This window comes from Larus michahellis, chromosome 1, assembly GCF_964199755.1.
Source record: "Larus michahellis chromosome 1, bLarMic1.1, whole genome shotgun sequence".
NCBI lineage: Eukaryota > Metazoa > Chordata > Aves > Charadriiformes > Laridae > Larus > Larus michahellis.
Window position 1 is genome coordinate 37650372 of NC_133896.1, and position 25496 is coordinate 37675867.

At 43.1% G+C, this 25496-nt stretch overlaps 1 protein-coding gene across 1 annotated transcript in view; it reads right to left on the minus strand.

The window, feature by feature from the left end:
* The window catches only part of WIF1 (WNT inhibitory factor 1), a 47637-nt gene that overhangs the window by 17602 nt on the left and 4539 nt on the right, over positions 1-25496 (minus strand). The window contains exon 3 of the mRNA XM_074572640.1: positions 4516-4624. Coding sequence (XP_074428741.1) covers positions 4516-4624 — 109 coding nt within the window. The remainder of the gene's footprint in view (positions 1-4515; positions 4625-25496) is intronic.

A 25496-nucleotide genomic window follows, 5' to 3' on the forward strand; every position in this document is an offset into this window, starting at 1 on the left:
TTCGCTGAGCAAATTGCTACGGGAAGATATGGCAGATATTTAATGGTGGCACGATGGTCATATCTAGACTTCACTGAATCGGTGGCAAACTCCTGATTTCCCCTGAGATCTGGCTGTGGGTTTGAATGCCTAAGGCAAAGACCAGGCATGCATCTCTTAGGGCTAAAGTCCGAGGCGGGCAGGTCAGAAACCCCTTATTCCAGCACTCCCCACCCTGGAAGCACCTGAATTTTTGAACTCTCTATATGTCCGAACTCCCAGGCACACGGAAATGAAGTAAAGGGCCTTCCTATGAGCAATAAGCACCTGGATCCTGGCTGAGCTCTGTGGTGGTTCAGACATGAAATAAAGTCCCTAAACTCTGCCCAAATCCCTGCTTTTTTATGCCTGTTTGAACGATGCTAAGCATGCAGCGACAGCACTACAGTCAAAAAGCACAGAGCAAAAGTCCTTTTCATCCAGAACCACAGCCATGAGCTCCCGTGGGCTCCCGAAGCACTGAGCAGGGCTGCGCCAGGGCAAACTTCAGGTCTGGACCCTGCTTCCCAAATTGGAGATGCAATTTACATTTGCCCATCGCTGGCTAAAAACAAGGAGAGGGTATCGCGGCTCAGGGCTTTACACAGCTAGCCATCATCCCATCAGCCACAGAATTGCCTCTTTTGCACATTTATGCTTCTGCATCCGCTGGAGTGCTTGCTCCCAGGGCTGCAGAGCAGAGGGCTCCAGCCGGAGTGAGGAAAATTTAACTAATTTGAAAAGGAACCTAAGGAAACCTAGTGATTTATATCCAAATGAATTTTAGCTGGCAATTAGAAAGCTCTCCTGGGATGTGGAGAATGCAGGTCTAATCCCTTTTGCCTGGAAGCCAATGCCTTTTCCTTCTGTTCAGGAAAACAAGGTTCACGGAACTGTCTCCAGCAGAGGCAGGATGAGAGTAGCTCCTGTGCATTTGCACAGGCCTTCACCACTGCAGGCAAATGCTTTACCCACTTGTCTAACGCACAAAAGCCACCACCCAGAGCCACCTACCGTCTCAGGTGTGGGATTGCTTCAGGGACATCTCTGAATTACCAGCCCCAGTGGAAGTCCATGCAGAGCCCTGCAGCCCACTGTCCCTCTCTATCAACGTGGCAGGGTGAGCCGGGGTGCTGTTGCACCCGGAGAAGGCACCTGTTTCTCCAACTGAGCCTGGAGAGAGTTTCAGCACCTTTGGTTGCTCAGCACGTACATTTTGATGTGTCAACACCAGCAGTGGGCAGGGAGAGGAGGTGTCCTGAGCCTGGCCAGTGGGCTGGGGACTGTGTGACCCACACAAGGCAGTGCTGTGTCAGCAGCCCAGGCATGCCAGCTTGCGCCGGTGGCACCGGCACAGCGCTGCGCTGGCTGGTGCAGACAGGGACAGGAGGGGCCATCTCAGGCTGCTTATGGGGCCAGCTCCTTCTCAGTCACAGGCCACTACATTCCTTCTGGGCACAGACCAATAGCTGGGTTTACTTTCCTCAGTGTGATGTTCAAGACGTTAATCACTGGCACTACCAACAATGCCTGGCTTCATTTTGAACTTGCTGACCTCAGTTTGAACCACCAGATCTTGGTAGGTTTTACCCTGTGAAATGAGCAGCCAGACTCTTCTCATCCGACAGGTACCCACACTTTTCTCAAACATCTTCTTTTGGACAAGCTGAATGGTCTTAGCTCTTTAAGCTCTCACTTAAATGCATCTTCTCCAGCCTTCTTAACATCACACCACGTGTCCAGTTGTAACAATACCTGTGTTGTGAGCACTGAATCAGGTAGCAGTCCTGAGATTTGGAAACGGGATTTCCAAATGAGTCTAAGGAACCTAAGTGGTTTAAATCTGATTTAAATGTGAGGAGAATTTGATGCCTCATCTCATTAAGGATATACTGGATTAGAGAAAGTTGAGAGAAGGACAACAAGGTTGCATCCAATGAGGAGTAATTGAGGAGGTTGTGACTTTTCTGCCTGGCAAAGAGAAAAATTAGGACTAGTTCCCATCAGATGAAGTTGTCGCAGCCAGACTCGAAACAACAGGACGGGATCTTGATGCAATGGCAGTGAACTCCTTGCCAAAGCAATTGGAGATACCAGAAGATAATATGGACTCAAAGAGAGCCTGGATGGATGAGTACTGGAGAGAGAGATCTGTAACCCATGTGGGGTTATAAAAATGATAAATCTCCTAAGACTCAGGAAATCCTCCAACCTGAAGCTAGTCAGAGCTGGAGGGTAAACAGAAGTATCACCTATGCTTGCCCTCCTTTTGCTCTTCCAGAGGTCTTCTTATGGCCACTGTTGGCCATAAGACAAAATACAGGCTAAGCAGGACCCAAAGCAATAAAGCCATCCTTATGCTTTATTGGTGGTAGGCAAATATCCGCAAAAACATTTAAAAGTCCACTGATTTTGACAAGACCACTGCATTAAACTACCTTTGAGTAAGAGATCTAACAGTTAATCCTCATTCTTGTTTCCCACTCTCATGTTAAATACAGCTGTCTTTCCTCTTTTATTCCTCCTTACTTGTCTTTAGTGTAATCTTTTGAGCTAAAATGTTTTTTCAAGAAATAACTTGCTACTGTTGTTTTGTTACTAAATACGAGCTTGTGATTGAATTTCTTCTGACATGCATATATGTAAAAAAATTATTTGGTAATGCAATAGATCCAGGCAAACTAGACTAGGTTTGTCAGAACTGTTTTATGAACATATAAATTATAACTACAAAGTAGCAAACATTCACTAATTTTATAGCATGTATTCACTTAAGGCTACTTAGATAATTTTGGCCAGCTAGCAGGCAATGTAAAAAACCCACCATCATGCTAGTAGCTCACTGCTAAATAGTCTACATGCTTCAAATACTGTACATGTACTCATTATCAGCCGCTGTTAAACACCGGACTCACTATAATGCCAAACAGGATTTAAATACAGCTTATATATACTAAGTGCGGTGGTGCGCTGCACATGATCCACGTAAGGAAACACCATGGACATGCCCGTATTAGTCCTGGAACGGAGGCACCAGTGCTGCAAACAGGGTAAGTCCTTTTTGGCTTTAATCAGACCTCCCATCATGATGGTTAACAGACCTTCTGCTGGAATGATGAGACCTCATCTCCGGCCTCCCTGCACTTGTAGATTATGTTTTCCTAAACACAGCCAGAAGGGGGTCATTTTGGTCCAGCCTTTCTAGATAGTTAAAAATAAAAGGCGAAACTAGCTTTTATTAGAAGATGCCGAGTGCAGAGCTTCCCACATATCTCACCTGCTTTGTATGGAGATGGAAATAAATGCTTAACAAGAACTTTGCCTTTGTGGCTTTTTAGTTATTTTAAAATGTCTTTACTTGACAATTTATCGGGCTTGCAAGCAATTAAATTGCAGCAATTATGGTACAAATATTACAGCACTCTTCACCCAAATCCATTTCCAATACCACTCATTCAATCCACACTGAATGGAGAGACCAATTATTAACGTTAAATTCCAGGTGCCACAGCTAAAAGCTGTGCTGCAACATTACTTCAACGCCATTCTACTACAAGCCGAAAATGGAGGATATCAAACACAAACTTTCTGAATTTATACATTGAAAAAGAGAAGAGAAAGAAAGATTGGTCATAGATGTAAACCTGTGTATCGGTGCTCCACTTGCAGTCCCACCCTCCTGTTCCATTTCTCATTTCCTTCCCATTTTATCCCACTTGGTCTTAGCTTGGCTAAGGCTGATCATGAAACCACCATCTCTAAGTCACTATTTACACCACTTAAGTCACTACTATATCACCAAGTGTACATTTCTCCCTTTCTGCAAGAGACTATCACGTATTAGCCCTGGAACAGATCACATAGTCTGTTATTCATCCCCTTCAGAGCAAAGCGGATTCAATAACCTCTGATGGAAAGCTTTTTTATTCCACCCGGCTCACTATGCACCGAGGTGCTTCTGGGGCACTCATGTTGGCTGGGGCTCAGCCTCTGCTGTGGAGCTATCAGCCCCAGCGAAGGACTAAGAATGCACAACTAAGGGAAAAGTGGTAAATGACGATATCCTAAATGAGAACTTGTGTCTGAGCTGAACGCCTGATGACAACAGCTGACCCCAACTGAAAGTAAAACGTCCACAAACTGCAGCCTCTGAGAAACAGAATAATTTGATAACCATTCCCTATAGCGATCAAAGATTTTGTTTTTATAAAGTTGCACAATTTAAGCAATAATATTCATGCACAGGAATTTTATGCAACAATTTTGCACAAGTTTCTGCTGATTTATCTACACATAAAAGCTGTATGTGACTTGGCTCAGACAAATCTGCTGCTGCAGTCAGGCAAGGCTCTCACAAACTGTTCAGTGTCAAGCACCGTGGCAAGCATTTCTTCAGCAATAAACTTCAGAACTGCAACTCATAATAAAATATTTAGACTTTACTGGCCGTGGAATATTTTTTACAGGAACACAATTCATAATATCAACAGCACAAACCTGATGCTTTATGAGGAACTGTTCCAAGCAGAGGGATATTTACAGTTGGATCAGCCATTATGCCTTTATCCAAAGAGCGCAAAGACAGGAACTCGTAGAAGTACTCAGCCTATGATGAAATAAATTAAAAATTGATGTGTATTTTAATTGCATTCACAGAAGCAAACTATTAACATATAAACTACAGCAGAAAAATACAACACTTTTCATTGTGCTGTTCACTGGATTTGTTTCTATTATTTCCCTGAGTGCTTCTTCACCTAAGCATAATTTTCAGATAATTTCCTCTTATTTCAGAGATTGCAAGTGACCGTACAGTAATCAGGACGCAGCATAACAGCCAGGAAAACGGCATGCATACAGTGAACAAATGCTATACAGAGAAGACATTTTTTACAACCCACACCTTTCATCTGGCAGACCACAAAAATTGTATGAACAGTAAAATAATTCTTAAAGCTGTTTTTTGGGCAGAATCCTCCTGGAACTGACTGGTGAGCCTGAATGACCCGCCTGCACCACAAGTGCAGCTTAAAGGACATACATACTCACACGTGTGACACCAATGTGGCATGAGACTATCTCAGCTCGCTCTTGGTTTATCTGCACAGCACAGTACGTTGCCTCAGGGAAACAGTGCCAGGCAACGAATAGCCACGTTACTGGAGTGCTAGGCCAGGACACACATCTTGCTTACAGCTCTGACATTGCCTTGTTCAACCTCAGCTCATTAGATTGTTCCAAGGGTGGAGCTGAGAACTTTCCTACAGAGTTGGCTTCATGTCACTCATTATTTACCGCAACGTAAGTGATCTGTTTTGGTGATCCCCAAAAGGCATTGGCATGATTAAAAAACTACTTTCCACTACCTTCATCCTTCTCCCAATATGCACCTGCATTGTGGCACACATCGTAGGCTTTGGTACTTTCTTCCATGGGATCCTGGCCTCTCTGTTAAGTCATCTGTTCAATATTTCTTCATATTTGATGCAAAGTGACGTCATGTGTCTGCAGTGTAGCTGTACACACCACGTACAGCTGAGATGTATGCATCTTAGCAAGTCACTGGAGACTTCCACTACTGTCAATGGCATGGCTGCAGGTGTGCAGAGCAAGTGGAAATGAGCCTTTTCCCTAAAGTCTGGCTTCCATTTACCCTAAAGCTTATGAGGGATCACAGGTAATTGTACCTGCTGCTCTCAGAAAAGCACTTGAGACCTTAGCATGGGCACTGGCAAAAATGTTTCTTCATCCAGCAACTCACTAATAGTAGACAGTGTTGTTACGTCTGCTTTTTAGCTAAAACAGTGAAACAAAGTGAGATTAAAGCCAAAATTTATCACTTTGGGTTTATCACTTATCAACTTTGGGCTGATAAATGGTAGTTAATTTAGGTCTACAAGATGGCAGTCAATGTCCTTAGCCAGACAACTGTCCTTTTTCTTCTGTGATATTCTAGCTCCCTAGTATGAGGAAGACGTGGACTTATTGGAGTGACACCAGTGAAGGGACACAAAGATCATCAAGGGACTGGTGCGAGCTGGGACACTTCAGCCTCAAGAAGGCTGAGGGGCAATCTAATCAATGTATATAAATAGCTGATAGGGGTTGTAAAGAAGATGAAGCCAGGGTCTGCTCGGCGCTGCCCAGTGACAAGTCAGGAGGCAATGGGCACAATACAGAAAACTCCCTCTAAACATGAGAAAACACCTTTTTACTGAGTGGGTAACTGAGCGCTGGCACAGGTTGCCCAGAGAGGTTGTGGAGCTTCCATCTGTGAAGCTGTTCAAAACCCAACTCAACACAGTCCTGGGCAAGCAGCTCTAGGTGACCCTGCTTCAGCAGAGAGGTGGAGCAGATCATCTCGAGACCAGGCTGTCTGGTCTAGGATCAGCCTCATCCCTTCTGTGACGCTGTGCTCTGCTAACTTGAGCAGAAGCCCCAGCAGCGTGTGAGAGCCCATCTGCCTTTAGCTCCTGGTGGCACCAGCAAAGCACTCATGAGCTGGGTAGAAAGGTCGTTATGAAATTCCTGATCAGCCCTGGCAGCACATCCACTCGTGGGGACGGCAAGGAGAGCCCAAACAGCATGCAGGGGCTACACTCACCACAGACAGGCTTCAGAAGGTGTTGTGCAGGCACGGAGACCTCAGAGGAGGACTCACAAAACAATAGGGAGGGAAGCGATGAAAGTTTTTAAGGGTGGGTTAAACACATGGAGTATATGTGGGAGGGAGAGGGGACGTGGAGAGAAGCAGTAAAGGAGACGAAAATTGAAGTCTGGGGTAATGTTCAAAAGCCTGCTCTTAATTAAAGATATTTTTTTCCAATACAATATACCATGCCAAAATATGAAAACAAGTCATAAAGTCAGATTGTGAACATTTTTGTTTTCAAATAAAACTTTGGTTCAGAAAAATAATTATATGTCTCCACACATCTATAGAATAGTACAGTGAGTGAGTCAATGCCATACTGTCTGTTTCTCATTGGTTAGCTTTGATGTTTGGTTATATCTAAACCAGGTCATAATGGGTTGAGATATTAAAACATTATGTTCTTACTATTCTAGTAAACAACTGGTAACTAGACCAAATAGCTCCACTCCCTTATTTCCATTCCATCCACACTGTTGTAGCAGGTCAGCTTGTGAGCCAGAGCCCTGATTTGCAGGAAAGGAACTGGAATCCCATTTTCTAGAGTCAAAACAATGCCTTAAGGACAATGACAAAAAAGAAGGTTCGCTGTGGGAAAGGGGACCGATTGCTGCATAAGCCACGATCCTCACTGCCTTCCAAGGAAGGAATTCCTCTAACCAGAGTAGAGGCGTAGCAGTGATTAGTGCCTGAGGCAGGAATACGTTCTGCTCACACCTTCAAAAGATGGGAAGAGACATCATTGCCCAAGCAACAGGCTGCTCAGGAGGAAAGCCACACATTGCACTGGGGGAGATACCTGCCTTCACCATTTCTGTACAAAGGTTCGTACACCTGCTGAGTTGACAAAAGCTGGGCTGCTTGAGACGATAGTATCTACAAAGACCTGAAACTCCCCATGTAGACCCAGCTAGCATGACTTCAAAGTTATGAAGCATGTGCTGCAGAGTATGTTTGCAAATCATGTGTGCTGGACTGAGTTGGTTAAATTTTGATATCAAAATTAGATACAAAAACCACAGTCTAGCAGAGTAGTTTAATTCCTCAAACCTGTGAATCTGTAGCAAGATTTGGCCGCCATAAATCCTATCTGTTTGGAAAAAATCTGTCTTGACACAATCCCTACATCCAATATCCAGTATTGTCCTGCTGTAATTTGAGTTGATTGCCAATTAACTTGCATTAATCATCATGACTGAAAAGCAAACAACACGCTCTCAGCAAATATTTACCACGCTCCAGCCTAGCATGAAATTTAGTCATGATGGTTGATTGAAGAGATAGGTCTGTGCAATTAAAATATTGTTTAGCGACTACCATACTACCATAATGTGTGCTGTTAAGTGGTCATTGTGAGTGACCTGGTAGTGAGAACAACATTTCCTTGGATATTGTTGAGAGATACAGGCAAAATCCCCATAATCTATAATCCCTTTTCCATCATAAAAACATTCTTATTACTGTTTTTTTTTTTAAACCAGCCTACGAATTGTCTGGTATGTGAGGGGCAAACTTCAGTGGTGAAGATGAATCTTAGAGAAATGGTATTATCAGAGGTAATGGAGGAAACAGGGTTTGAGATAAATCGTTGATCTTTGACTTTTGCACACTCTGCATGTACGGAAGACTTTCTGGTTTTGGCTTGACTTCAGGAAGCACCCAAGGAAGAATTTGCTTTGTTTTTGTGTAAAGACTTTGTTAGAGACCCTCAGAAACCGAGGCAAGGGCCCCTGCAGACCTTGTGTGAACAGTATGGGGACTCGGTGCCTTCAGGCAGCAGGTAGCCCCATGCAGCTGCCCTTTAACAGTTCCCCATGTAGGCAAAGCCCTCAGCAAAGGGAGGAAATTTCGTTTTAGGCAAATAATTCCATGGTCGGGATTAACTTTTATGGACTTTAAATGGCTGTTTTCTATAAATCAGAGGAATTTAAAAGGTTATAAAAATAACGAAGCCCTGTAACAAGTATTGTAGCAAACATCTGTCGGCAGTTTGGTTTTAAATTATATACACTTAAAATTCCTACAGAACTCCAATCCTCAGTACAAGATCTACTGTGTTAGAGTTTTCTTATCACTCAGATGCCATGTTGTGCCTACCTTGTTTTTGTTTCATATTTAATCAAAGCATTCACAGGAATGTGCTTTAAGTTTTCTTCATTTTACAGGAAAGGTGTAGGATTAGAGGTAATGGTAATACCTGAAGCAAAGCAGAGTAGCTTAAACTGTTGTATGTCACAGCTCAATAACCTAATGAAATCTGCAGCCTTTCTAACAAAGAAAAGAGAACGTGTGTTAGATTTGCAAGTAGATGTAAGAAATTAACTATATTTTCTTTTCATTATTTTAAAGAGATCAGCGCTGAATGTTCTATTCTGCTATCAGTTAAATGAAAAATACACCCTAATGCCATTTTTTTACTTTTAAAGAAAGAAACTCATCAAAAAAGTTCCCTTTTATCCCAGATCCATGGATATTTCTGGCTATGCACGCACTGGAAGATTCTAGTATGCATTATCCATAGCAGATGCTCACAGCTGCATATGTCACAAATAAAATCACAAAAGGCGGCAATGTATGCGTTCGTTAGGTGTTTACAGCATGGACCATTGCTTCTCCAAGATATTAACTGCATTAGGTCAGAAGTTGGTCCATCTATGTTCCAAGACGAAGCATGAAGCAAAACGAGATGCATTTCAACAAAAAGGGGAGGCCGCAGCCGCACTGCGCGTACCAGGCTGTCGAAGGAGTCTGTCCAAAGTATGAGAATGTTTGTCAGCAGCACGTTTTGTTACTACAGCGCAGTCTAGACACTGCTGTAATGAACAACATAATGATGCCTCCTTAGACAAGCAGATAATAAACTGTGGGTAAGCCATTTTTTGCACCTTAGCGTGACACTCCAGGAGACTTGCCATCAGTCCCACGAGGCAGTCCCAAAGTGGGAGGCTTAACAATATGCAGTGATACAGAAACATGCTCCGAGAAAACCAATTTAGGCAGAAGAGAGGATAACCTGCCCGTTTTCCAGTAGCAGCTGCTAAGGGTATGGGAATGAACTGAAGCAGCAGGATTAACGCAAAAGGAAAAATAGAGATATTTTGGTGTTCCTAAAAAGAAGGGCCCAAATTAGAATTCAGCGAAATGAGCCATTTCAAAGAAAAATGTATTATGTGACAGTGTTAATTACACAATGCTGTGCAGAAATACACACAACTCCACTTTATGTCTGCTTTCTTCACGTTAAGAAACCTGTGGCACTGAACAAAATCCATGCACGAGGAAGAAGACTTTTTTAACAATGGAGTGAATCCCTGCATGCAACTTTCAACAATAACCACTTGTGGTTTTAATGGTTTTATAATAAGAAGAATGCTACAAAAACTCTCTGATTTTATCAATGGAAGATGACTAACTGGTGCTTAATGTCTCCTGTGGCATATGACTGTGGATGGCAGATCAGATTCTCCAACAGAACGATTTAGAAAGCTAGAAAACAGAAATTTCTTGGTTGCTATGAAAAGGAGCCTCGGATTTTGAAAGGTGATGCTGCAGGCTTCCAAGAATGCTTTGCACAGGAGAGATGGACAGAAATCGTTGCAGAATACATTAGCTTTTCCCCCAAGTAATGAGAAAAGAATTTCTGTGAAAATAAGTAATACAAAGAAATCACTGTCAAGAAGCTTGGTGAGGCCACAAAGTATAAGATTTAGATTACATTTAGCAACTGAGTTTCTGGCAGTTGTCAGCTCTTTGGGAGACATGGGAAACAGGCCGGCTACTTGGTCATTTTGAGCTGATATTTTCTCTTAACTGGACCTTGAGCTCTGGAAGCACTCTAGCATTTGAAGAAGACATTTGAAACCAACTCAAGACTGGAAGCTGAAGGGCTTGGCAGAAAGAGTGGGGTTTGAGAGGGATACCAGTGAAAAAGAAAAATCCAAGTATGCCAGCAGAGTGTTAAGTTTGAAACTCATCCTCACATGCAGGAAAAGCAGGCTACCTGAAACAGAGGGCCAAATAACTGCCTATTGCACATTCCTCTCCATCGTCAGCCTGCTAATGAAAATACAATTTGGGTTTAGATCAGAGGTCAATCCCTTGATGCAGTAGGTACCTGCAATGGGGGCGGCGGGGCCATTCCACAAGGCTAAAGCCTTGGAAAGCAGCATACGGGCAAACAGATCCACAGCTATTTCCAGGTAAGTACAAGCACACCGACACAAAGGCATGTGGCATGCAGGATTTCTTCAAAAACAGTCACAACAAATTCACAGCCCCTCATTGAGGGAAGTCTTGGAGTTTCTCACTCCTTCTCTACCTTCCTTTATTCGGAAACAAAAGAGGAAGCAAGAGCACACAACTCCCCATATTTAGACATTTTCTTGTTTAACAGATTTTTTGTAACGTATTTTATTACTGCTTCACTAGAGTTACTTTTGAGAAAATTAAGCTAAAAAGGGACAAAATCATTAGGGTTTTGACAACTATGCACATTTAATTACATCTTGAAAATCTCTAGCAAGAAATTATATTTCTCAGCATGAACCAGGCTGGAATGTATATGCAGTGCACAAGTTTCCTTTAAATTGCTTTCTTGCAGATGAAAATTAGATAACTCTGCCTTAGGGAAGGGAAGAGAAACAAGCAATACACCAAAAAGAGAAATAGCATTAAGAGTTCAGATTTAAAAAAAAGCAGAAGATACAGAAGCCTTCTTTATCTTCAAATATTTAATGAAATATATTGTTCTGGTATCCTGAGACTTGGTAAAAGCGATTCTCTTGAAAAGTTATTTCTTGTTCCACCACAGGAAGGGCTAATTCATTCTTTTGTCACTCAGCAAAAGATCAGTGCTCTCTCCAGTGGAGATTTCATAATCAGGGATGTTCAAAATGCCAATTTCCTAAGGCTAACAAAAAAGGGGGAAACTGTTACTGCACCTTAGAGAAAAAACCTAAAATACTGTCTCATCAGGTTAGTTCCTAACAAAACAATGCTGTACAGGTCTACTACCAGCACCTGCAACACATTTATGTGGCTCTATCTACGTTGAGAATAAACTGCAAGGTTATTTGCTTCCCCTCACATCTTGTAAAATAAGTGAAAACCTTGGCTGGCTGGTCCTGAGAGTGCAGCTTTACACAGATTAAGACTCTTACAGTTTGTACAGTCTGTACAGAGACGGACTGTTTGCACTTTCAGGATCTGGATAGATTTATTTGTAATTAATAAGGTAGCCTGAAAATTCTTTTCAGAGAATGTCAAATGATTTCAATAAAACCCTTACAATTAGGGAAATGATTGCACTAACAAGCATTTAGACCAGTATGATGGAGGTCTGAGGAGACACTACGTTTAATTAAACAGAATACTTTTAAAAGCACAAATGTAAACCTTAGAGATGGTGGCTCATCTGACGTGACGAGAGAAAGTTCACAGCCGAAGAATAAGCTAATCCACCTCTTGCATGGTGGTAAACATGGATAATGCACACAGATTCATTTTGGCCGTGCTTCAAACTTCCAACCCTTTGTTCTTAAGCCTCACAGGACAGCTTTGAAGTTGAGGATAAAGCTCCTCTAGCACACCATTACCAAAGAACAACCTTCTGATTATGATCTCATGAAAGTGTAATCAATAACTTACACAAGTTAAAAGCGTGGCAAACGGCAAAGGTCACGTAATTGGGCCTTTATTGAGTCCATGTGTTTCACTCTTGGCTTTAACTGGCACTCCCGTATAATAAATATCTCTCCCTAAAATGTAAGCAATGCACTTTCTCAAAAGTTATGAAACCTCACAGCAGCTTCTGTCAGACTGGAGTCCCTCTAGGGTCTCAAAAGGGGGATGCTTCCATTTTTGTATACCCAAGTGACAGAAAGTTTGCAGCACGCCTCTGAGTGAGAGTTTCTTTATTTACTGCTTTTTATTTACAAGCAGATAATGGTCTTTAGTCTTGTATTCCAAGCAAAAGAGTGTTTAAAAGTTGTGGTGAAAAGGCTTTGAAAAAAAATTAACTCTTTCCTGACTAGTTGTTACAAAGACTTTCTTAACACTGCTCTCTTTTTAACATCTGCTGCACGGATTTTTCAAATGCCATTTTTTGTGAATATCCAGAGTAATTTTGTTCTTGTTTTACAGGTTGACATTGACCACAGCAAATTCTAGATGTGACCGTGAAAGAAGGACTAAATTTCTTATTTAAATAGAATGTTTGATCAGTGTATCTGAAAAGAAATTTGTGTGTTTGTGGTTGTACCTGAAATTACACTGATTTGTCTACTGAGACAAGACCCCGGTATATGGACACATATTACTGTAATATTTCCACTTACCACACAGGCCTCCATATCATTATGTCCTAGGTAACTACCCTTTGAATTTTTCAAAGCAAGATGGACTTATGTTCACAGTAAAGCAAGGAAGTATTACCTCATCCCCAGTTTCTGATGAGAAACTGAACAGTTTCTACCAACAACTTTTCTGTTTTTCCGGCTGTTTGCATAGGCAGGGTCTGCACAGCTTCCTCCCTGGGTTACAGTACCAGTCTCACGGGGTCCAGTCTTTTCAGTTAAGGTCCAGAACGGTCCAGTGTATTTCCCAGCATTTAAATGAAGTATCTTCTTTAAACCCAGCTCGTCCTCAACTTCCTGCACACTCAGAGGAGAGAGACCAGCACTTGCAGAAGAAAATTCAGCCCAGCCAGAGTCTGATTTACCTGCTGTCTTGAGCTGCCTTTCTCACTCTCCCTGGGTGCAGATGGAGTGTATTCGCAGTGTTGGCATCTTCACGTGGCCTGGACTCTGTTGACTTTCTCTGCGCTGGTTTGGTTTGCTAGCAAAGTCATAGAATCATAGAATGGTTTGGGTTGGAAGGGACCTTAAAGTCCGTCTAGTTCCAACCAGTCTAGTGGGATGCCTTCCACTAGACCAGGCTGCTCAAAGCCCCATCCAGCCTGGTCTTGAACACCTCCAGGGATGGGGCAACCACAACTTCTCTGGGCGACATGTGCCTGTGCCTCACCACCCTCATAGTGAAAAATTTCTTCCTGATATCCAATCTAAGTCTACCCTCTTCCAGTATGAAGCAATCACCCCTCATCCTATCACTACATGCCCTTGTAAAAAGTCCCTCTCCAGCTTTCTTGTAGGTGACCTTCAGATACTGGAAAGCTGCTATAAGGTCTCCCTGGAGCCTTCTCTTCTCTAGGCTGAACAACCACAACTCTCTCAGCCTGTCTTCATAGGAAAGGTGCCCCAGCCCTCTGGTCATCTTCATGGCCCTCCTCTGGACTCACTCCAACAGGTCCAAGTCACATCTCAGAGAGGTGGCGAGTCCTGAATGCCACTGCAGCTCATGGGCTGCACTGCAGAACACAGACAGTTCTCTGCACTTGGCATCATTTCACTGAGTTTTAGCAATCCTCTCACCTAGTTTAAGCAATCCGCTCATCAAAAATGTCTTCATTCTGCCCCTAGCCACTGCTAGTGTACCAATCCCTTCCTACTCTTCAAGGCCTGTCCTTTTTGCCATTCCCTTCTTCTTCTCCTCACAGTCTTTCTTTAGAGGGGATTCAGATGATGAACATGACAAACAGCCATCCTGGTTTTCCTTTTTTCTCCTTCTGCTATGGTCCGTTTCTTCAATGGGGTTAAGAAATAGTCCTGGCACTTTCTAGGTTAAAAGCGTTGCGCAGATGAACTTAGACAAAGACAAAAGTAGTGTTCTGATACAGGCAGTGCTGGCACGACCAGGGCAATCCTCTATTCGAGGAAGATGAAAGAAATTAGGAAGACCTAAGACAATCAGGGTCAGGTTGACCTTCCAGACAAACCCTTTGCACACACTTGTAGGAATGAGTCCTACGCAGAAAGGTATGAAGTTTATTTTGGGAAAGCTACATCCTTCTGTTGTTTTGGGTTTTTTTTTACTCTGGATAATGTGACTTACCATCTGTTAGTATAAATCCTGACAGGGCGGGACAGCAGCTGGAAGTTCCCCAGAAGAATGTTTTGCAGAGACTCTAATCTCATCTTTATTAGAGAAAATGCCAGTGGGGCAGTTCAGCTTCAGACATGAATGTGTGGACCTCCCCAAGACCAAATTTACCTCTGATGAAAAAAGAGCGGGAGCCTGAGGACAGCAGAAGTTTATACTCTGCTTTGAGACAACTGCCCCCTTTGGGATTAAAGACTTGTGCTAAAATCAGAGATGTAATTTATTCCTTGACGCACAGCTATGGTACGTCTGCTCTGCTCTTGCAGACCGAGGCCAAATTGTCCTTTTTGTCACTCAATACATCCCAGATGTGCTGACAATCCCTAACTTCTGCTGGAGTCAAAGGCTGCTGGAGGTTCTCCAAATCCCCCAAACTAAATGAAGTGAGTAGCTCTGGGCTGAGTGTGGTCCACGGTATTTTCAGGAAGAAGGAAATACTGGAGCAGAACGACATCCCGCACTGCAGACTTCGCTGAGCTGTCAGGTCTGCTCTCTGCATCACCACGGGGCACAGAAACGCAGTGCTCAGCACAGCAGCCTCTGGGTCAAACCCTCCTTGTCGCCTGCAGCGGTACTCGCTGTGATACCAGTCAGCTGAGTCAATTTTGTTCGGTTCTGCTTGAATTTCTACCAGGGTTTGGGAGTTGTTTCTCTGTTTTGATTCGATTTGCCACATTTTCTGTAGCTCGCAGTACTGGGACTGCATCAAGGCAGCCTGAGACTGTGCTGTCGCAGTCCTACCCTCTTCAGCCGTGGCCGTGTGATGAGCTAACCAAGACAGCAGATCAAGTTAAAAATTAATCCCTTCTTTCTGCAGGGATAATTTTCAGCCAGAGCAGCTCCCTGAGCGGCCGCATCAGCACTGGCACTGGAAAGAGAATGGAAACGTGTGACCAGGGATGGGAAGGAAGATGGGACAGTGTCAGCTGCTAGCCTGGCTGAAGCTGTTGTGGAACGGCACTGGAAGCGGGGCATTGGCAGACACCAAATTTCATTATCCTCATGTGGAGAAGCAGCTAAGCTGAGAATCGTCAGCGAGAAGACAGTTCCTCCGATGCACTGCTGAAACCAACAGAACCTGCACCCAGATAGGGCACACAAATTCCCAATGGCACTGCCAGAGCCGTCATGTGGACACAACGCTTTTCATCTCTGAGAAAAATGAAAAATTCAAACACATGATGCCTCAGAAGTATCTGGCTATTGTTCATTAAGGTTATACACTGGGAATAATTCAAGTTGACTCAGGTTTGTCATGTTTTTAAGCTTGAGGCAGTTCATGTTAACAGGTTTCTTTGGAGCAACACCGGATTACAAACACGTTTCCGAAACGTGACCAGGGAGCTCTACTCTTTAGACGGAGCATGACGCATCTCTCAGGAAAGTGAGAGACGTGCCAAGTGATGCCTTTCTGACTGTGGCGTGCCACTGAGGTGTGCTGTGCAGCTGAACGTCTTAGGAAAATGTTGTACAGAGTCTTACAGAAGAGATGGGACAAGGATGCTGCACCAGGAGGCTTTTGTGATCACACTAGCCACACATATGGTTTGCCACTGAGGAAACCCACTGGTCAGGGTATGACCTGTCTCAGCCAAGGATGATGCAGTTCTGGCGCAGAGGTGAGGCCCACGATCTGCTCCTTTTGCCCATGAGGTGCTCAGGAAAACCAGCCCGGAACATGTGCACTCCTGAATCAAGTCAGCCTGACGCTCTGCCAACAGCCTCTGCCGCTGTGGTGGTGCACACAGCATATGGGCTCCCTCCTGTGGATCTCCTAAGATGTACCAGAGAAGGACCATGCAAGCACAGCTCTGGAGCAAGCACAGCTGAGGAAGACACCACACAACCTGCTCCCTTCGGCTCCGCTTGGAAGAGGGACTGTCCCACAGCCTCCGCAGCGTGCGAGGAAGGAGATCCCGTCCCTGCTCGGCTCAGAGTGAAGAGACACACTGCTGTCTAGACAATGGGATTAGATTTCTGCAACATGGAAACTATTTTCAAACTTTTAAATCTCTGAAGGAACAAAGTGGGGTTTTTTCCTAATCCTTTCTACCTTTCAATCTTTTTTTTTTTTTTTTAAGGAAACAGAGGAAATGCTATACAAAATTCACTTGCGTTAACAAAAAAAAGTTTCAAGAAGCCTTATGGTATCCAGTTAAGCAGTCAAAAATCAGGAAATACCCGTGAATAATGCTGTATGGGCAGACTTAACTCTGTCTCGGTTTTTACAGGACATTAAAACCTCATCAAGAATATGAGCCCACACTAATTCTCATCTACGAGACATAACATCATTCAGCTGCTTCTGTAACTGTGAATCTGACACAACCAAAGAACTGGTGCTGAGGTCCTGCGGGTTTCCTCAGGGTCAATGGCTGTCACAAACGCTGAGTAGCCTTTGAAAATCTGTCCCATTAAGTGAACTGGACACATTAATATGCAGATACACAGTAAACCACAGAGCTGCAAGCTGCGCAGTACAAGACATGCAGAGGTCTAGGGAAAATATGCTTGCACATGAAGGCCAGCTACCTTAATGTAACTGTTTGTTGCTGTAACCTTTCAATTGCATTTAAAAAACTGAGATGCGTATGAATTAGGGGTGGCAGAAACCAGAACGCCACAACTTGCTGACCACAAGATTCATTAGAAATCTTTTTTGGGAAAATATGTACGGAAAAAACTCGGAAGCCCAAACCATGTTGGTCATATGCAAATATCCACGTATATTTTCAAATGCAGATTTTTAAAGCAGTAGAAATCTGTTTTCAGAAAAAATATGATTTATCTGTAGGCTATAAACATGCTCCTAAAGGATAACAGGTGAACAACGCACCTCAGTTAGAAGGTTAATTTTCCATGATGTGCTGAAAGGTTTGTTTAGTTAATGGTTGAGTTTTCAACATGCAGGTTGTCCAAATTTTAATCCAAGGATTTTTGATTTTTGAAAGAAATGTCTTCAAATAGTTTCTATGCATTGAGAGTGGTCAGTAGCTCGTCTTGCACTTGCCAGAAATATAATTTCGACTTTACCACAGGAAATAATTCAACTATACCACCACTAAATCTGGCTTATCTGGAAGTCTATAATCATAAAGAGATAAAAAGTAAGCTTCACCTAAATATCTCTACTGCTTGATTATTGTCAGAGCAGATGCTTATGCATTTAAAGTAAACTGTCCTGTGAATGTGGCTGGGGTAGCAAAACCAGATTTGTTGTCAAGGCATAATAATAATGTGTGAGACAGTGGTATAAACTCTCATAATCGAATATGACTTCAAGAAATTCTGCTCAGGTTATAACAAAAGCCCTCCTTTCTATGTCTCACCATGCTTAGGGAAGACCCTGCGGACCGGCTGCTTCCTTCACCCTCCCCTCTCATGGGTGGAATAACCAGACACAGCCCAAGCAGGAGACGGGCACGACTCTCCTCAGAGCAGAGCGGGTTAGTTTGGGGATCCTCTTCTGTTTTGACGGGGGGTGGTTATAAAGGAATCGGAGAGGGAAGACTCTCACAATACCACCTTCACAGAAGGGCAATGGCCATCCCTTTCTTTCCATCTCTCACAAAACTGGCTTTCTGCTTCCCACTCTTCATGAGACCTCTGGCCTGGGGAAAGGAAGAAATCCTGGATAACCCGGCTATTCTCCATCACCTGCTCTAAACCAAGAAGCAGGGAAAAGACCTTACTGCAGTCACCTCAATCTTTGCAGCCAAGGACAAGAAACATATACTAACTTAGAGACAGAAGTTTCTGTTGGAGTTGTTTGGGTTGGGGAGAGGAGGAAAAACAGAGATTTCACGAGTACTTGCAGAGGCTGCGAGCTCTATACCTCCAGGTAACCATTCCTCCTGCCAGCAAACTTTCAGATTCATCATCCTTTTAAATATTTCCCCATTAATTTAATTGAATGCACTTATACTGCTTGATTGTATTTTACAGGATGAGAAAACCTTACTTTTGGTTGAATAAAAGCCTTATGTAAGTTACATACTTAGGAATGTTTTAAATCTTGTAATTCTACTGTTAGGTTTCAATTAATTGCTGTCTAAACAAATCATAGTAACCGTGGCATCATGGCACCAACTGTATAAATTATAAAGTCTACTTGACTGCAAATGTTTGCCAGGACAATTAAAAAGGGTCCATTAACTAAATAGGGTACTCACAGTGGTAGAATTCAAATGAGAACTCCATTAGTAGGCAGCGTAAGGCACAGACTTTGTCCCATCAAAGGAAAGCTACTGGCATGTCAAGAAAAAATGTGAAACCCAAGCGGTTCTTGATGTGATGAAGGCTTCTAATTTCTGTCTGTAAGGGACAATATAAGCTTCTCCACCCTGTACCGACATGTCACAGCTCTGACTGGAGGGGAGCAACATGTTGGGTCAGAAGCTTTCAGCTGCGCTCCTTTGCCAACACAGAAATCTGATCATGCCTACACAATCTGAATAGATGTTCCTGTGCAAAACTGGAAGGAAGGAGATAAAAAAAAAAATCACACAAAAGAAAAATTAACCAAGGTAATGAACAACATGCCCTGCTAGCAAATTATTTCCCAACTCTTAATATGGCTATGTATTTCATCTGTTGCTTGTGATTACAGAGCCGGGTAACCGCATTTTGCCTCTCCTCCCTCTCTGGCCGATGCCGGTGTGCTCTGCTGTGCAACCGGCCTGCTCTCCCTGAATGGAACGGAGTCCCACATGGAATACTGCAGGCATGTAGCTGCTTGACTCTATTTGATGTATCTGTGGCTTCCCAAGGAAAGAATAAATTTGTTTCAACTTGGTCACTCAAATGGACTGTGTTTCAACAGTTCAATTTATTTCCCAGAGCCTCTGCAAGAAAGAGAACTGGCTAAGGCCCAAATGTGGAAAAATGAAAGCAGTGTTTATTGCAGTTTAAAAGGAACAGGCTGAAGCTGGTACTTGTACTCCTTACTGAAGGTGTTCAGTGGACTTGACTATTTGCCTATGTGGTTTTTAGTCTCAGATTCCCATCGACCATATCAATATTCACACATTTGCAAGTTGAGAGCAAGTAGAAAACATTGCAGGGAGAGCCCATCTTCTCCTGCTCATCAACAAGTTGTGATCTCTCCATGTCTTCCTTGTGATCTCAGAAAAAAATAGGTTCATAATCGCAGTACTGAAAGCTCTGAACTCTTTCTCTGATGGTCAGGATGGTCCAAGAGCCTGCCCTCCTCTCCTCTCCTCCGCTGGCCAGCCATCGCTGCGAAGGCTGGCTCTGCTACTCTCGCTACCGGTTTCTGTGCTTCAGTGCTCAGAGCTGGTGACAGGTCTTCTCATTAGCGGGCTGCTGTTTGGGGAGTTTGTTTTCCCTGGTGATGGGCCAAAACCTGAGGCTGGGAAATTGCCAGGTTCGATCTCAGGCATATTTAATTTCCTTTAGGATCGGCTGGGTTTCACTAGCTGTTTATCCAGGCTAAGGGGTAACTTCAGAGGATTTGTGGGACCAGCTCTGAAAGTGGTGTTTGGTGTCCAAGTTATTTATTGACGTATTTGGCAGTGATGGCAGCAAGTGCCGAAGCAGTTGGATTCCACCAGCTGGTTGCAAAACAAAGCAAACTTTCATACTAGATGCAAAAAACCCAGGGGTCTTCTTGTTGTTTGGCTGAAAAAAATCCACCCCAAATCTTTGTAAGCCTTTACTAAGGCATTTCTGTTCACACGTGCTTCTTCTCCAAGTCAGACAGACTTGTCAGGTAACTCCTCCTCAGCATTTTCGTGCAGCTGAGGGGTGTTCTATGAACGGACTATGAAACCACATACTGTGGTGGATTTCAGATATCATAACTGGATAAAGTCTTCTCAGTGCCTCTGTACAACAGTATCACTGTCTTTGCTTTATTTATATTATTTTTTCTGAGGTAGATTTTGGTTTGCCGCTTCGCTGTGGTTGTACAAGATAGTCTCAGTTTTCTGTTCCTGCCTGGCCCATTTTTTGTTAATGGCTGGCTTGGGGGATGAGAGGAGACCAGTGGATTTTGTTTACCTTGACTTCAGTAAGGCTTTCGGCACTGTCTCCCGTGACATCCCCACAGAAGAAGTGGGGGAAGAAGAGGAAGTAGAATTTACCTAAGTGAGTTGGACTGCTGCACGGCCAGACTCAGGGGGTTATCATCAGCAGCATGAAGTCTAGCTGGAAGGCCAGTCACTAGTGGTGTACCTCAGGGGTTGATATTAGGTCTCATACTGTTTAACATCTTCATTAATGACCTGGACATTGTGACAGAGTGCACCCTTAGCAAGTTTGCAGATGATACAAGACTGGGAGGAGTGGCTGATACACCAGAAGGTCGTGCTGCCATCCAGAGGGACCGCAACAGACTGGAGGAACGGGCTGACAGGAACTTCATGAAGTTCAACAAGGGGAGGTGCAAAATCCTGCACCTGGTGAGGAACAACCCCACGCAGCGGTATATTTTGGGGGCCAAGCCACTGCAAAACAGCTTGGCAGAAAAGTCCCTGGGGGTCCTGGTGGACACCAAGTTGACCACGAGCCAGCAATGTGCCCTTGTGGCAAAGACGACCAACAGCCTCCTGAGCTGCATCAGGCAGAGCCCTGCCAGCAGGTGGAGGGAGGTGATCCTTCTCCTCTGCTCAGCCCTGGTGAGACACACCTGGAGTGCTGGGTCCAGTCCTGGGCTTTCCAGTGCAAGAGAGACATGGACATACTGGAGTGAGTCCAGGGAAGTGAACTCACTGACTGGAGCAAGTCCAGGACATGAAAGGATGGGAACATGCCTCACAGAAGTTTGAGGAGATGTCTATTTTCCCTTATTTAGCTCTTTCTTCTATGAAGTAAGTGTAAGGGAAAAGACAAATCTTCTGCAGGTTCTTCTACAGGTCTCATTAGGGATTGGGAGAACCAGTGGTGCAGGCAGAGGCCCTGTAGGACTGTCAGCTCACACACATCATCTGCTAGAGTGCTACCCAAGGGGAAAACACATCTAATCTCAGCGCACGCATACTCATTGAGCGGGACTACTGTTACTTTATACAATTAGCTCAGCTCAAAGTGTCACAGATACGCCAGGTGCTTTTTGTATGTGGTTCTCAACTTTATTTTGTATAAGAAGAGCCAGTCTTTCATTACATTATTACATACATTATTAGATATATTTTATTACAATCACAGTTTATTACAGCTAAGATTTCAGAATGTCAGTTTCCACAAACCAAACAGAAGGGAAACAATGCAAAGTTGACCGTGCATTCAACAACCTATCCAAAATGTGATTGATTCTGTGTTGCTTCCATTTACAATTTAAGAAAAAAAGCCATTTACTTAACAGAAAATACCAATAAAGCTATCTTCTGCCTTTACTGAAACATACACCTGCAGCACATCTACTACATTTTATACGTATAATTCACGGCAAAGAACACTGTGTCTTTTGTTATGGAAAGACTAAGTATTGCAATGCAACTGTCTGTTCTTTGCTGTGCATTTCGGGTGACCGCACTTTCCACCATGTCTGGGCTACAGTCTGATGTAGTGAAGAGTTTGGCCACAAATAAACAGCTACAAAGCAAACAAAAAAAGCCCAGCAAAACAAAAAAATCTAACACAGATGAATAGCAGAATAAAAGAGACCAGTAGAAGTGAGGTAGCATCTTTCAAAAGGTGGAACTTGTACAAAAAAAAGGAAAAGGAAAAGGAAAAGGAAAAGGAAAAGGAAAAGGAAAAGGAAAAGGAAAAGGAAAAGGAAAAGGAAAAGGAAAAGGAAAAGGAAAAGGAAAAGGAAAAGGAAAAGGAAAAGGAAAAGGAAAAGGAAAAGGAAAAGGAAAAGGAAAAGGAAAAGGAGAAAGGGAAAGGGAAAGGGGAAAGGGAAAGGGAAAGAACAAAAAACCCTGGCAAGCCACAGGAAGGTGAAACAAAAAAGGTTGAGATGCATTTTCTTGAAAGCCCTAAAAATACTAATTAAGAACTCATTGCTCTGAGCTAAGGTATACAATACTTAAAATTCTGTTCTACGTGATGCAAGTACCTACTACAGATCACTGTTTTGAAAGCTCTGGGTCACACCGTATTCCTTACACATGTGCATGCCCTAGGAAAAGTGTGGTTTCTTACATTTGTTTTATATGTACATAATTCACTTGGCCAGAAGCAAGTCATTCATACTTCTAGCTACCCAACAAAACCTCTTTGGAAAGCATGATGCCAACAGAAGAAGTTACATACATTAAAAATTCTTCTAGTTAGTTCTTGTTATGGTTAGTTCTTACTTTTTACCCCATGGCATTACTTGTAATGGCATTAACTTCAGACCACTAAGAACATACTTGGGAAACTGCCTGTAAAAAAGAGGTGATGTTGACAGAGAACATTTTCACTTCCACAAAGAAGAGGAAAGCAACACAGCCTGCATGTTGTATTTCAGAAAAACATGAGGAGAGAAATCTGTACATTTTCACAAAATACAGTCAAGAAGCTTGAGGTGTCCTGTTAGTTACAGTGCTTTTCAACAGTTATGTTGTACAATGCAGCTACTACTGTAAAAGCAGTGAAAATATTTTATTACTTAAGCTTTTTTTTGTTAAAAATGTATTAGCATATTTATAGAAAGGATAAACAATGAAAATCTTGAAGAATGCTTTCTTTAACGCAGCTTTACACTGCTGTGTAAAAAGAATAATTGTGTAGTTTACACATATTCCATGTAAATTACTATGGAAACCAGATGTAGCTTACACTACAAGGTGCCTTGTAACTCATCTCTGCTGAGCAATAAATCCCCCCCTTTTCTTCTTGGCAGAACTTTGAGAAACTTTACTGCTGTTTTCTATCAGCAGATACAACAGATGGCTGGCACATGCCTGCTTTACTAAGAAAGTGGGATCTCTACAGCATTACTTTGATCCCTGGTGGCATGTCTACAACACTGAGACGCAAAATACCACAGCTGAGCAGAACCTAAATATTAAAGGTTTGGAGCTGTGCTCTGGATATGAGAACCCCCTGTCTAAAAATCATGCTCACAGTATGTAAACATCTTCACATTCCACATGGAAATTTTGGTACAGAGGTCAGAAAACAAAGTGTTTCCTCTGTTTGGTGACATGAAACTGCAGTGAAGGTACTACTGTAAATCCCAAGAGTGCGAGTTTATGCGATTGCCTTGACCAAACTTCCAGAACAGCCATACTTTTATTGGGAAAAAAATTGAATTATGCATGTGAGACATTTTTTAAACTGAAAAGCATCACTGTAATCACTAGGTATGAATAAGATATTTACAAAAAGTTCAGCAGTTTCTTTGAACAAAAGTTTCCTTTGAAGAATTATATGTTTTGAAATTCACTGGGTTGTTTTCGTTCAGTTCATCAGAGAAATAGCGATGTTTGAATGGAGCACCCTATTGCATCAATAATGCCTTAAAATTGGTAGTCTCGTAGCTTTCCTCTGGGCAAGGAAACAAAACTTCTCCTAGCATAGCTGGATATTCCATTTTATCTTCATGGTCAGGCTACGTCTCAGCAATATATGGTAACTCCAGAGAAATCAACTCAGCTATTTGGTGTTGATGGTCACATGAGAATTAGCCTCCAGGAGCTGTAATTATATACCATTCCTAAACTCCACTTTAGAATATAGAAATGATGCTAGGTAATGCAGTGATGACACATATCCCCTCTTCTTAAGAGGTGGGCATCTTTTTGCTTTACTCAAGGTTATCAATCACTCTTTGGTCAGAAGTAACCCAGCCTTCCCAGTAGGGATGGGTCCAACTGCCTCTTTTAAGGGCCCCAGGGACTACATTCTGGGATGCCCCCTTGACTCCTGACACTTGTGCTCCTGTGACCAGAAGCACTCCCAAACCAAAGACCTTTCCCCAGCACTTGATCCCCTTGTGCACACGTGCACTTCTCCTGTCATAGGGCAGGATCACCACTGTCATATCCCAAGAAGGCATGCATCCAGCAGCACAAGGCTAGATACATCTTTGGCACATAATCTACGTGCAATATCCGGGCACCATGAGATATACACATTCATCCTCCAGTCACGTGGGTCAAATCCCATCCGTGCACCAGCACAGGACGGAGCATTCAGGTCTCACACCATAGGCACGCATTCAACCGTACAACAGGAGCGGACCTGTGGGGCACGCATGACAGTTGGCAGTAGGAAGCAAGCTGCTGCAACAATTCGTCTCACCCCAGGTACTTCCCCGGTATGTGAAAGGAAGAAAGCAGCCAGGGCAGGTTGTGGCCCAGACTGATTGGTTTTGTGGATCAAACCAGAGATTGCTGCAGAACTAAAATTCCAACTTGCTTTTTGGTTTCTTTTTTCATGTCCCGTCTACTAAACCATACTAAATCAACCCGGCTGCTGCTCTGTCACTGAGCACTTGCTTCCTCTGCACTGGTCAACCATTTATTTTTTTTTTATATGGTTCTCTCCCACCAATACTCACTCACATGTGAACTTAATTTTATTGCTGTCAGAAGTCCCACTGAAAGTCAAGCATATGCATTGGTGTTTGTGGATTTGGAGCTTAAATACCTGTCATAAGTTCCTAAATGCTGTAGAGATGATGTTATCACCGCAATCTTTGGTACCTTCCACTGGTGGACATAGTGGAACATGCTGCAGGATTAGCGAGCGCAATAGGCTCTATTCCTCTCTCACTGGGAAGTCTTTCAGTGCAATCTTCCCCAGAGGACAAGACCTCCAAAAGCCATTATTCTTTCTTTTGCAAAAAACCATACAGAATAAGAACAAGAAGCACGCCAGTGAGTTCTAGTGGTTACACAGATGCCTATTGTATGCTACATATTGCCACCGATTT